This window comes from Suncus etruscus, chromosome 1, assembly GCF_024139225.1.
Source record: "Suncus etruscus isolate mSunEtr1 chromosome 1, mSunEtr1.pri.cur, whole genome shotgun sequence".
NCBI classification, from domain to species: domain Eukaryota; kingdom Metazoa; phylum Chordata; class Mammalia; order Eulipotyphla; family Soricidae; genus Suncus; species Suncus etruscus.
In genome coordinates this window covers 72,806,579-72,820,320 of record NC_064848.1, presented here as the reverse complement: position 1 = coordinate 72,820,320, position 13,742 = coordinate 72,806,579, and the positions used below count along the sequence as shown (strand labels likewise).

The following is a 13,742-nucleotide window of genomic DNA, read 5'->3' as shown; positions in this document are numbered from 1 at the left end:
GAATCAACTACCGTAGGTCTTGGATAGGCTGCTTGCAAGGCAAACACCGCTGTGCTATCTCTCTGGCACCCCACTGGCAACATTTTTAAGAGAAAAGAGATAGGGGCCACCCATCACCCACAACCACTTCACCAATGGTCCTGACTCACCACTCCTCTACAATTCTCTGCAGACACCAATCTGACCAAAACTCCAGGTATATCAGTATTTGAGTTGGTATCACCAGGACTTTTTGGATTAAGTATGTACAATCCCTTCCTCACTCCATCCCCTTCTGCCTTCTTGTACTTCTGGAAATTTGGCAGATGAAAACATGCCCCACAAAAGCCTATTACTATCAGGAATGTGCTTGGAACTCCTAGACTATGTGGCTGTGAAACAACTTCAACTTTTGACTAATGTTATCCCTATAGGAACATACCAATCTAGGCACCAATGTGTACCTGATACCACAGAATGTTCAAAAACAAAATAAGTAAAAGAATAATTAGCAACAAGAGCTTACAAAACTTTCTGACTATGACTTAATAACCTTATTAGGAGATACAATATCTTTCACAAATTTTCATTTTACTGTACTTTGTATTCTTTCTTTTATTTTTTTAGTAATTTTGCTCCCACTTACCTGGAAACAAATGTATTGTAATAAAAAATCTATTGTATCAGCTATTGATGTCTTTAAATAAGGTAATTTCTATATTTACAAAACAAGGTTAAATAATATTTACAATTATAATAAATAATAAACTGTTAAAAAATAAAAGACTAAGAGCAAACCAATCAAAGACAGCATTTTGATTTTTGAAGATGATTTTAGAACAATATTGAGCACTGAGCTAAATCCCTGTATATATAGTTGATATATTATTAATTGCTAATAAACATCATTAATAAACAGCTCAAAGAAATTATGTAACATGTTTTATCTGTCCTTTCAATAATTTCTTTTTTTTTCTTTTTGGGTCACACCCGGCAGTGCTCAGGGGTTACTCCTGGCTGTTTGCTCAGAAATAGCTCCTGGCAGGCACGGGGGACCATATGGGACACCAGGATTCGAACCAACCACCTTTGGTTCTGGATCGGCTGCTTGCAAGGCAAACACCGCTGTGCTATCTCTCTGGGCCCCTTTTCAATAATTTCATATTGCTTATCATCTCTCTAGTTCTAAAAATCAATATGTTTCAGAAAATATATTTTCCCTAACCAACCACTCTAGTTGAAATGGATGGGCACAGGTCAATCCAAGGACAGCCGTAGAGAAACAGAAAAATTTAAGTTTTGATAAATCCACTATTTAGTGAATTTAGTGACATATAACAATTCTCATCTACTTTGAAATATATACGAAGTAAAAATAACTCAGACATTTAATTGTACTAAAGGACCAGTCAGAGCAATAATATGGTATAGTTAGGTTAGATTAGGATTTTACTATTATTGGTGCCTGCCTTGCTTGCAACCAATCAGGTTTTAATTCTCAGCATTGGATTTGTCTCTTGGAGCTGTCAGTAGTAGTTCAGGTGTGCAGAGCCAAGAGTAATCCCTGAAGTGTTGCCAGGTGTGCCCCCCCTCCAAAAAATTAACTTTAAATTAATGTATTTTAACCAGTGCCGAATAGTTGAACCATAATATTGAAATTTGGGTGGGTCTTGATTTGAGAAATTCACCTCAGGCATTCATTAAGAATACCTAATTAAGAAACATTAGTAACTATTTTGCAATTACTAACATTATTAATTAATTATGCATCTAAAAACTAAATAAAACATGGAACTGGAAAAGCCACAGTGAAAATAATTATGAATAAGAAAGAAAGCACAATTTTTATGAAGTGTTTTAAACTATACACTAAGGGGAAAATGAGGAAGTGAAGATGATCCATTTGTGCTATAACTTCCTAAAGTCAACAATAATGCAGGCATCTCAAGGAAATGAAAGAAGATTATGAATGGGAATAACAGGAAGTGGGTGGAAGAAAGAAACCAATATGACTGTTATTACTGAAGTCTGTATAACAATAACTACTGTACTAAACAAAGCCTTTTCTTAGAGTGAGCAGAAAGTTAAACATGTAGTGCTACTTTTCCTTTAAGAAACCCACCTTAGCGAAGAATGAACATGAGTGAGAAATAGAGGCCAGAGAGATAGCATGAAGGTAAGGCATTTGCCTTGCATGCAGAAAGACAGTGGTTTGAATCCCGGCTTCCCATAAGGTCCCCGAGCCTGCCGGGAGCGATTTCTGAGCATTAAGCCATCAGTAACTCCTGAGCGCTGCCTGGTGTAACCCAAAACCACAAAAAAAAAAAAAAAAAAAAAAAAACCTGAAAGTATAGAAATAGGCTAATTCTGAATAAAATTTCTGATCAAGATATAAAACAATCCAAATCTTATGGCAGAAGAAAGCAGATATAAACTCCCCACTCCATGCCTCACCTCTAAGGTAAAACTATGAAATAATTCATTCTAAAATTTAGCACTCGGGGTAAGGGGGGAGACAGTGCAAGGACTAGAAAGTTCTTTTCTAGTCCAGTTCTAATTCTAGGTTCCTCCAAAAATTACTGTTACAGCCCTAGTGGCCTCCAGAACCACTGGGGAAACCCAATTAAACTATTTTAACAAAACAAAATAAAACATTCAAATTGGCTTAAATTGCTAGATCATTATATCTAGTTAAGAAAAAATTCAACAGGAGGGAAGGAAGATATATAGCTCAGTGATCAGGAGCACATCTTATGCACCTAATCATGCTCATGATTTGCATGTACAAGACCTGAGTCTAAGCCCCTATAACTAAGAACTCCATGAGCTCTGCCATATATCCTTCAAGCCTCCTAAATACTTCTCGGGTGGCTCAGATGGTCTTCAGTCAAGGCCCAAGCAGCTCCCTATCCTTGGGCCTAATACTGAACCTTGCAACCTGGTTCACCAAGTACCAATAGCAATAGCCCTGAAACCCCTGTGCATTGCTGGAGAGACTTCCCCCACAGAAAAGGAAAAAAGTCAACAAACTAACACTAAACACAAAATATAGGTGTCAAACCACACAGAACTAAGAATAACCTCCAAGTAAGTTTGTCCCTTTTCCTCAATCAACTTACCCAACATTTTCTGCATCTTCATCACACTCGGCTTTGTATTTGCAAGGTCCACATTTGGAATGTTTTCTGTGAACTTCTGCTCCTGAACCTTCCTCTTCTGTTTAAAAAGAAAAATTTAATTTTCACTCAAAAATCGGGCTTCTTTCCAGATCACTTCATGTTTTCAGGAAATGTTATTCTAGTTGTGAGGCAAGTGTATCTAAGCTCTTGAGAAAAATGAGGTCCAAAATCTACCCAAGCTTGAGTTCAGAGATAGTCAATAATGAGTACAGCATATTCCATGAGGAATAAACAAGAATCAATGCTAGCAAAATAATCCTTGAAACTGTACAGAAGAACAAGGCACCTTGTTTTTGTTTTGTTTTGTTTTTGTTTTTGTTTTTAAATATGGAACGCTTCACGAATTTGCTTGTCAACCTTGCGCAGGGGCCATGCTAATCTTCTCTGCATCGTTCCAATTTTAGTATATGTGCTGCTGAAGCGAGCACTTTTGTTTTGTTTTTGTATGTTTGTTTTAACTAAATCACCATGAGATAGAGTTAAAAAGCTAATAGTTTCAGTCAAACAATGTTCTAACACCAAACTTTTTGCCAGTGGAACAATAGTCATTTTTAAAAACTAATTGGTTTTCGGGGCCGGTGAGGTGGCGCTAGAGGTAAGGTGTCTGCCTTGCAAGCGCTAGCCAAGGATCGTGACCCATATGGTCCCCCCAAGCCAGGGGCAATTTCTGAGCGCTTAGCCAGGAGTAACCCCTGAGCATCAAACGAGTGTGGCCCAAAAAAAAGCAAAAAAAAAAAAAAAGTAATTGGTTTTAAAAGAATTGTCACAGAGAAGGAAAATAAATTGTCACAAAACAGTAAATAAAGGGGGGGGGGGCATGAACAAAAAATGTAGCCTAGTGATTCATAACCTATTAAAATAATTTGTTCAAAGCTTCTTAGGCAAGTAAGTGACTGAACAACAGAGTTTAGCAGGTCTCTGTGTAACATTTTATTCAATATCATTTCCCTGTAACAGTAATGGGGAGAAAGAATCCCAGCTGATAAAGAGGGAAACATTATTTGAATACTTATTTTCATTATATATCTTTTTGCTTATGAGTTTTCAAAAACACTCTGAATGATACTAAATGAGCTTCTATATAGCCATCACCTTCTTCTCATCAATTTCTCACCTGCATTTCTGTCTATGTTATCCCAGAAGATTACATATCTAATCTAATCCCAGAGGCCCCAACCTGTCCCTTTTTTCACTCTGCCAATAAACATGGGCAAAAGTACCCAGCTGCAGAAGTATGTGGGTCTTCCATAAGCAAGAACACACAAAATAATGAAGTCCAAGAACCCTACACACAACCCATATGTAAGAAGACTCAACACTTGTGGGTCTTGACTAAAACAGAGCACAACCCAGTATTAAAAACTAGGCAGTAAGACTGATTCTAAAGCCCACTGAGGGATTCTTGCCCAAGCATTTTCCTATTTTGATTTGGGGAAAATCAGCTATTCTGGTTAGTGTCAATCAGTAAATACTGTGTTAAAGGTGGGCCCGGAGAGATAGCACAGCGGCGTTTGCCTTGCAAGCAGCCGATCCAGGATCAAAGGTGGTTGGTTCGAATCCCGGTGTCCCATATGGTCCCCCATGCCTGCCAGGAGCTATTTCTGAGCAGACAGCTAGGAGTAACCCCTGAGCACTGCCAGGTGTGGCCAAAAAAAAATTAAAAAATAAAAAAATAAAATACTGTGTTAAAGGTACAGTACAAAGATCTAATATCTTCCAGTATTTGGGTATGGACCTGACCTTTAAGCAGGAATCCTGTCCTAACTTCTCATAAGTACCCCAAACAAATTTTCAAGGCCATAATCCTTTCTAAGCATTTTTGAGCTCTTAGAAACATTACCGAATTTAGAAATTATTCAGTCTCCATGAGTTCACTAAAATCTGTCTATAAATCCTAACAAACCACTAGTACTTTGTAACTTACGTTCCTTTAAAAAAATAAAAGTCAAGTTACACATTGAGGGAAAAAAGATCAAGCATATATATCATACAAGCAAATATTGATATTAACTTCCAATTCCTAAATGGAGAAACAATGATTTCCTAGGTATATGACTACAATAGCTAGACAACATATACCTTAAAATCTTTCTCAGCTGAGTGGCTGGATTGATAGCCTAGCAAGTAAACCATTCGCCTTGCACACAGATGAGCTGAGTTCAATCCCTGGCATCCCATATGATTCCCCCATACCCACCAGGAGTGATGCCTGAGTCAGAAATAACCCCTGAGCACAGCAGGGTGTGGTCAAAATAATCCTTCTCAGGTGCAGTCTAGAATTTATGTGCTGACCCTTCACATAAAACTTCTAACTGAAAATGTTCTTTCATCAAATTCTATAGTTGAGCAATTTTAATCTTCCTTTTTTCTTTCCCATTAACTAACTATTCTGTTCTCTAGGTGATCATTTAGCTTTCTTCCAACTCCGAAATTTTAGGAATGAGTAAAATGTAAAGGTCTAGAGTAAGTTTCAGTATATAAAAAAGTCAACTATTTTTCATTTGTAAGTATGATATTTACTGAAAATTTTTCTTTTAGATTATTCCCATAGTACCTCAAACGTTATTTTGCATATAGTGGAGACTAAACTAAGAATTACTCCCTTCTTAGACTATGAAACAAAATTATCTTTCTCAGTTCTGGTCATTTAGAATTATCCTACTATGTACTAAAAATATTATGCAACTGATTTTACAAGCAAGTTGCCTCATAAAAATCATGCCTATATTTTTAAAAGCAAAATTAAAACCATAATTAAGAAATTGTAAAGAATGAAGCTTGAGATTCCTTTAGTTATTCCATAAATCTCTCTCCTGAGCACAACTCTAAAAATATTTAATTTTATATACTGAAAATTCCTTGGAAGCAAACATATGTAAGCAGAAGAGAATGTTACAAATGCTCTAGTCCAATATAAATCATTCGTAGGGATAATCCTATGAGGACACTTTGAAACAAGCACACTATTACAGGAATTACATCACTTCCACTTTATAGGACTATAGACAATCAAATTATGATCAGAAATAACTGCATTTTGAAAGATGTTCTTGAGTTAAAAGGAATGAGAAATTGGGATGATGGGTAAGGGGTACAGAATTTCTCACGTAATGACTAATAGCATATGCGCAGATGTTTGAATTCAATAAATGATAGTAAACTATACATTTTAAGTGCATAAACTAAAAGTGACATCAGTTTTATCTCAATAAAACTGTTTTTTAAATAATTTAAAGTACACAAATGTCCTTATGGAGTACTTGACACTTACCTCCTTCTCCAGATCCAGAACCATTATCTGAGAAGAAAAATAAAGAATGAATATGAAACAACTTTCCTGAAAACATCTATCAAACAGAAAAGTTCTTAATTAAAATTCAAACTGTGGTAGCCAGAGCAATAGTATAATGGGAAGGACACTTGCTTGCACATAGTGAACCAAAGTTCTATCAACTGGAATCCGTAAGCCCTGCAAACGAACAGGTGTGACCCAAAAATAAATAACAAAAGCTTCCTTTGAAAAACATTATCATAGAGCCCTTTTGTCTTTTAAAAAAGTAGAAGGGGGCCTGAGAGATAGCACAGCGGTAGGCAAACGGCCAACTTGGACCTGGGTTCTAGTCCCGGCATCCCACATGGTCCTCGAACCTTCCAAGAGTGATTTCTGAGCACAAAGCCGGAGTAACCCTTGAGTGTTACCAGTTATTAGTTTTGCTTTTCTAGCCATAATCTGTAGTGTTCGGGTTTACTCCCAACCAAGTACTTGGGGATCTCTCCCTTTGGTACCTGGACATAAGGTGGTGGCAGTGGGACAGGAGGCCAGGCATTTGGTGTCAGGGATAGAGACCAGGGCTCCTGTTGCAAAGCATTCACTTGTTCCTTTAATTCATTCTGTAACCCTGAATAGTTTATTCATCGATACTTATTTTATACTTCCTTCAAATATAAATTCCATAGGTACATAATCTTCCAAACCTCATATATTTTTGTAGTCCATTCAGGAAATTCTGTACGAGATGCCTCGTACAGAATAAAGATCAATAAATACCATAAAGTAAATGGTTAAAAAATTTTTCATTTTGGGGCCAAAGAGATAGCATGGAGGTAAGGTGTTTGCCTTTCATGCAGAAGGTCTTCAGTTCGAATCCCGGCATCCCATATGGTCCCCCGTGCCTGCCTGGAGCAATTTCTGAGCATGGAGCTAGGAGTAACCCCTGAGCACTGCCAGGTGTGACCCAAAACCACAAAAAAAAATTTTTTTTCATTTTAATTAACTCATTTAAGAAGAAAATACTTAATTTTTGTTAAAGCTTGTGAGGAATAATAAACTACTTTATAAAGATCAATAAATACCATAAAGTAAATGGTTAAACTTTTTCATTTTAATTAACTCATTGAAGAAGAAAATATTAATTTTGTTAAAGCTTGTGAGGAATAATGAATAAGCTACTTTTATTAGAAACAGAAGAAGAGAGCTTTGAGTGCTGCTCCAAAAATCTTAATGATACCTGAAAAGCCAAAAGGTAAGAAAAGCCCCCAAGATTTAGAAGAAAAGCTAAGATTTTTCATATTATTGATAAAATTAACTAGAAGAAAAGTATAAACTAGGAACTGTAAAAAGTGGTATTAAAGCATCTCTCTCCCCAAAGTTATCAGCAAGAAGGCATCCTAAACAGTATTAATACAAACCAATTATCCAGTTCTAAAAATACTGTACAAAAATCACAGTTGGAAAGGGAATAAAGAGAATGCCTTAATGGTATCAGCCCAGCACAAAGCAATAAAAGACGAGAGGCAAGTGAACATTTGCCATTTTATCCAGCACTTTCTGGGGAAGAAGCTAGCATAGAGAGCATAGAGTTCTTCAAAGAGGTCTCTAGAGAGGGAGCAATATCCGTAACAATACTGCATCCTTCCTTTCAAGCCCCCTCATCTCATAAAGAAAGACATTGTCAGATATGACAGAAACAAAAAAAAAATGAAAGTACATATTTTATTTTGGCAAAATCTTCAAGGGACTTTATATAAGTACACATTGCATTCAATTCTGATTTATTACCTTAGAAAACTACACCATTTCTAAGAAAGAAGAAAAAGAGAGAATGAAAGAACAGAGGAAAAAAAAGGAATAGGTTCAAAGAAATGACTCATTAAGATGGAATACATGCTCTGCTTTCAAAACAAGTTTCTGGTACCCACAATTCCCCATGTAATGCCAGGGCTGACCTATGAGCATTGAAACTGGGAGTAGCCCCTAAAGTAATGTGACCCCAAAAAAAAAAGTAGTGTGACCCAAAAAAAAGAGAAAATAAGTGAACTCACTAACAAACTGCTTTTTTTTTTTTTTATTTCTTTGAAAAATATACTCTTGGGCCCGGAGAAATAGCATGGAAGTAAGGCGTTTTCCTTTCATGCAAAAGGTTATAGGTCCGAATCCCAGCATCCCATATGGTCCCCCGAGCCTTGACAGGAGTGATTTCTGAGTGTGGAGCCAGGAGTAGCCCCTGAGCTCTTTCTCCACCTATTCCATATACATTGACTGGATGCAGATGATATGCTTAGCAATATGGTAAATGCATATGATGATATATATAAAAATCATGATGCATCAAATACTCACACTCCTATTCTTTACAACCCACATAGAATTTTAATAAATGTAATACCCACACTAGCCTTTCATTTCAATTAGTATTCCTAAATAATGTGACTACACTAATAATGAGGTAAACTCTTCTTTAGATTATATTTTCATGACGCCCACATCTTTCCCGGCCCACAAAAGTCCTGTCAGCCTTAGGATTATAATACACCTCGTTTGGCAAGACTCCCTGCCTTCCTGTCGAAAAATGACTGATCTAGCCAGAGATGGATGTGTCAGATAAATGAAATACAGTTTGGTATATATGTAGAGATGGGAACAAAGTATGAACCACCTCTACCAGGAGATGCCACAGAAAAAAATTTTCACAAAAGATAAAAGGCAACACCTGACTCTTAAAAGTTTAACAAAGGAGTTTCCAAGTAAGCAAGAAAGATTATTTCTAGAACACGACATAGGATCAACTGACATGAAAACCACTGAATACCCAGAAAATAATAAACTCAAAATAGCTTAGCTCACAAAGTCCTCATCTAATAAATAACCCCAGGAGATGATTTTCCTCTAACAATTCAGGAAATTAAGGCTGAGAGAAGCTAAGTAACTTGTCCAAGACCATCCAGGAAATAGGAGCTAGTCACTTAAAAGTCAGGGCTTTTAAACCCCATTGTAGGGGCTCTTTCCAATCTACCACTCAGCCTCCTAATGGTTCACATTCAATCTTATGCAAAGCAGTTGATGTCTTAAACACACTCTTCATAAATGATGCATAATTTAATTTTAGGGAGTAAAAAAATCTCCATATTCCTTTTCAGTTTCTAAATCAATTCCGTGAAATACAATCCACTTATAGGCTAGGAAGAAAGCTCAAAGGGCTACAGAACATACTTTGCATGAGAGGACCAGTCATAATCCTGCAGCACTTCTGCATGCTCCTTACCCCCTCCCTCCCAAAAAAGAACCACAGCATGTTCTGACAGATGACAGCTAGTCTATGCACTATAACACTAATTTCACCAAGCACCCAATTATTTCTATGTAAAAGAATTTGGTTTGGGGAAGGGGTCTGAGAGAAACCAAAGAGAAACTATTTCCTTTAGAATTAAGCTCTTAAATCATGTACCTGGAGTCTGAACTGAAACCATATGAATCAATCAATCATGCTTTATGTAACGAAGCCCCATTATACCTCTAAATTCGAGCTTGGGTATACTCCCTGGTAATACTCCATTATTAGAACTATTATGTTTAGGCCAAGAGGAGTTAATACTGTCCATGACTCCATAGAGAGGTAACAACCATAAACTCCGTGTGTGGAATCATCCCAGACTGCCCCGTGCATCTCTTTATCTGTGACCTCTCCTTGTAATAATAAATCATACCCATGGGTATGTAATAGCTTTCTCAGAGTTCTATGAGTCATCCTAATGAATTACTAAACTTGAAGGTGGTTTGGGGAAACTTCTAAAGTTGCAATTTTTGTCATCCAAGTGAGGACACATTGAAGACTGCACCTTTTCACTTTGCAGCTGACCCTAAAATCTGACCCTAAAATTACAGTGCTCCAAAAACTGTTTTTACTAAAGTCTTCACTTTAGTAAAAACAAATTTTTGGAGTACTGTAATTGAAAATTAAAGGAAATGGAGTAGATCACACATCAGTATAATTTCAACATTTTCCACTGACACGCAATAATTACAATGTTTCACCTGCATCCCTGCCCCTAAATACAAAGGCAAGTAAGTAATATCAATGCCTAATAATCAACTACTGCCAATCATGAAGGGGAAAAAAGGAAATAAATTAAAATAATTGGAGAAAGTAGATAGCAAGGAACAGAGAATTGAAAGCAAAAGCCAAAAAAGTAAAGAGCTAGGGCTGAAGAGATAGTACCAAGGCACTTGCCTTGCACGTGACCAACACAGGTTCTATCGCTGACACTCCAAGTATTTCCTCAAGCACCTCCAGGAGTTATTCATGAGTGCAGAGCAAGGAGCAAGCCCTAAACACCGCTTGTGTGACCCAAAACCCAAAAATAAGGGAAAAATTTTAAAAAATAAAGCTCTGAAAGACATATCCTGGAATGTCCCTAATGGATTTCTATACATATAACTTTATTGACCATCCCTACATATCATTCTGTACCCCCATATATTTGACTTTGGGAGGTTGGGCCAGAAAAGCATTATCTATACCCAGCATTGCTCTGGGGTTATTTCTGGCTCTGTGCTTAGAAGTGACCTTTGGCAGTGCTCAGAGACCAGGAATTTGAACCAGGCTCAGACAAATGCAAAGAGAGCAATTTACTTCCTCTACTCTCCAGCTCACTCAACAGAATCTTATTTCATCTAATAATAAAGATATTAAGGCAAAAGATACACCACAAAGAAAGCATTAAACATTAAAACTATACTGAGAAGTCAGTAGAAGACTACTTGGGGTTAAAAAAAACTAATGTCAAATGAGGAAAAAATAGTAAATTTCCCACTTCCCTTGCAATTACCACTGATCCTTTCCTTTTAGAAAATATGGTGGAAACATTTCTAATATTTATTTAGAAGAATATACATACCAGAGTAGCATGGACCTCTTGCAACTACTGTTATCTCTTTTTGTTGCTTACAAGCAGCCCTTCGGAGAAAGCATTCATTTTGATAAGTGTCCCCGTTTGATCCACAGACAGGAATATAATTTGTATGGCACTGCAAAAGAAACAAAAATAAATTCTCAGAACTAGGCATGAATATTAATAGTTCATTTCACATGCATGAATACAATGCCATATTATTATGACAGGCTTCCACTACACAATAGATTGCTCTCTTATTTGGTGTAAAAAATGAATTGTGCCACTTTCTCACACTTTTTCTCACATACATAATGAAAATAACTATCAACTCTTCATAAAGTAAGAGTGAAAATTCAAATCCTATTTAATTCATTTGCTTGCTCTAAAGATCTCATGAGATTAAAATGTAAAGGAAATTCTTGGCAATGTTTGCAAGAGTATATGTCACTTTATTATTGTCAAAATTCATTAGCAATATAATACAAATCTCTAAAATGCTGAGTCCCCTCATAAATAAATGCTCAAGAAGAGACAAAAAATATATGATTATCTATATTGTCAGTGACACAAACAAAAATATATACATGGACCAAAAAGAGTAGAATGAATTGAATGCTTGTGATCAACCTTAGTTAATACGGCCCTCTGAGCAAGGAGGGAAGTGGGGCAGAGGGGAGAGAGGGAAGGAAAGAAAGGAAGGGGTAGGAGAAAAGAAGATAAATATTTTTGGAAGTTCTCCAAAAAACAAACTATATCTAGCTATGTAACTATTCATAACTATTGTATATATCATATATATATTGCATAACATATATAATAGTCTTATATTAGTAAGCCTTATATGTATTACTATACATAATAAAATTAGATCATGTACTAAATCAGTGTTCTTCAACAGGGCCATATTACCAATGAGTCCAGAGATAAAAACTGGATAAGTGGGTTGACAACATAAGACTAGGGAGTCAACTAGTGGGAGGGGACCACAAGAAAGAAACATGTTTGGATAGGGACCATGTACTGAAAAAGGTTGAGAACACAGGTATAAACTACAAGAATATTTCATATTTATTATTTAAGATGGAGGTATTTAAGAAAATACCTCAGAAAAGAATAGAATGTAGGGGCCGGGAAGGTGGCGCTAAAGGTAAGGTATCTGCCTTGCAAGCACTAGCGTAGGACAGACCGCAGTTCGATCCCCCAGCATCCCATATGGTCCCCCAAGCCAGGGGCAATTTCTGAGCACATAGCCAGGAGTAACCCCTGAGCGTCAAACAGGTGTGACCCAAAATCAAAAACAAACAAACAAACAAAAAAAAAGAATAGAATGTAAAGAGTATTTGAAGGATAAGTAGAAGACAAAAAAGTGGTAAGGGCTTAAGAAATAGGAGCCGGAGAGATAGCATGGAGGTAAGGCGTTTGCCTTTCATGCAGAAGGTCATCGGTTCAAATCCCGGCGTCCCATATGGTCCCCCGTGCCTGCCAGGAGCTACTACTGAGCAGATAGCCAGGAGTAACCCCTGAGCGATGCCGGGTGTGGCCCAAAAACCAAAAAAAAAAAAAAAAAAAAGAAATAACACAGGACCCATAATGTGAAGAAAGTTCTGTATGTCAAAATCTATAGAGAAAATATAACAATACAACACAAGTTATAATTATTAAAAATATATAATAGGGGCCAGAGTGGTGATAGCACTGTGGTAGGGCGTTTGCCTTGCACGTGGCTGACCTGGAATAGACCAGGGTTCGATTCCCAGCATCCCATATGGTCTACTGAGCCTGCCATGAGTGGTTTCTGAGCACAGAGCCAGGAGTAATCCCTGAGCGCCGCTAGGTATGGCCTCAAAACAAAACAATAATAATAATAATAATAATAATAATAATAATAATAAATAAGACTTAGATAAAAGACAAATTTACAAAAATAAAAAAACTACAAATGCTGATGGGGGAAGGGTCTAGAGAGATTCTACAGTAGAGAGGGCACTTGCCTTGCTCATGACCAACTCGTGTTGAGCCTTGGCTTCCCGTATGGTCCCTATGTACCACCAGGAGTAATTTCTGAGTGCAGAACCAAAAGTAATCCATGACCAAGTATGACCTCCCTCTCCCTTCCCCCCAAAAGGGCATAAAAAAAGAAAAACACTTGTTTTCATTAATAATCAGATCTGTATTACTATATAATTTGTAGTTTATAAAACTGGCTATTAGAGCCGGGCGGTGGCGCTAAAGGTAAGGTGCCTGCCTTGCCTGCGCTAGCCTTGGACGGACCTTGGTTCGATCCCCCGGTGTCCCATATGGTCCCCCAAGCCAGGAGCAACTTCTGAGCACATAGCCAGGAGTGACCCCTGAGCGTTACCGGGTGTGGCCCAAAAAAAAAAAAAAAAAAAAAAACTGGCTATTAAACTAAAA

At 37.1% G+C, this 13,742-nt stretch overlaps 1 protein-coding gene and 1 non-coding gene across 2 annotated transcripts in view; both read right to left on the bottom strand.

Annotated features, from left to right (window-relative positions):
* LOC126003806 (myb/SANT-like DNA-binding domain-containing protein 3) overlaps positions 1-13,742 on the bottom strand; it is a 180,070-nt gene that overhangs the window by 44,315 nt on the left and 122,013 nt on the right. Inside the window, exons 3-5 of the mRNA XM_049770165.1 lie at positions 11,334-11,463; positions 6,430-6,456; positions 3,099-3,195 (exon numbers count right to left, since the gene is read on the bottom strand). Coding sequence (XP_049626122.1) covers positions 3,099-3,195; positions 6,430-6,456; positions 11,334-11,463 — 254 coding nt within the window. The remainder of the gene's footprint in view (positions 1-3,098; positions 3,196-6,429; positions 6,457-11,333; positions 11,464-13,742) is intronic.
* Positions 3,480-3,586, bottom strand: LOC126026078 (U6 spliceosomal RNA). The gene has a single exon (XR_007501566.1). It is a non-coding gene; the product is annotated as a U6 spliceosomal RNA (small nuclear RNA).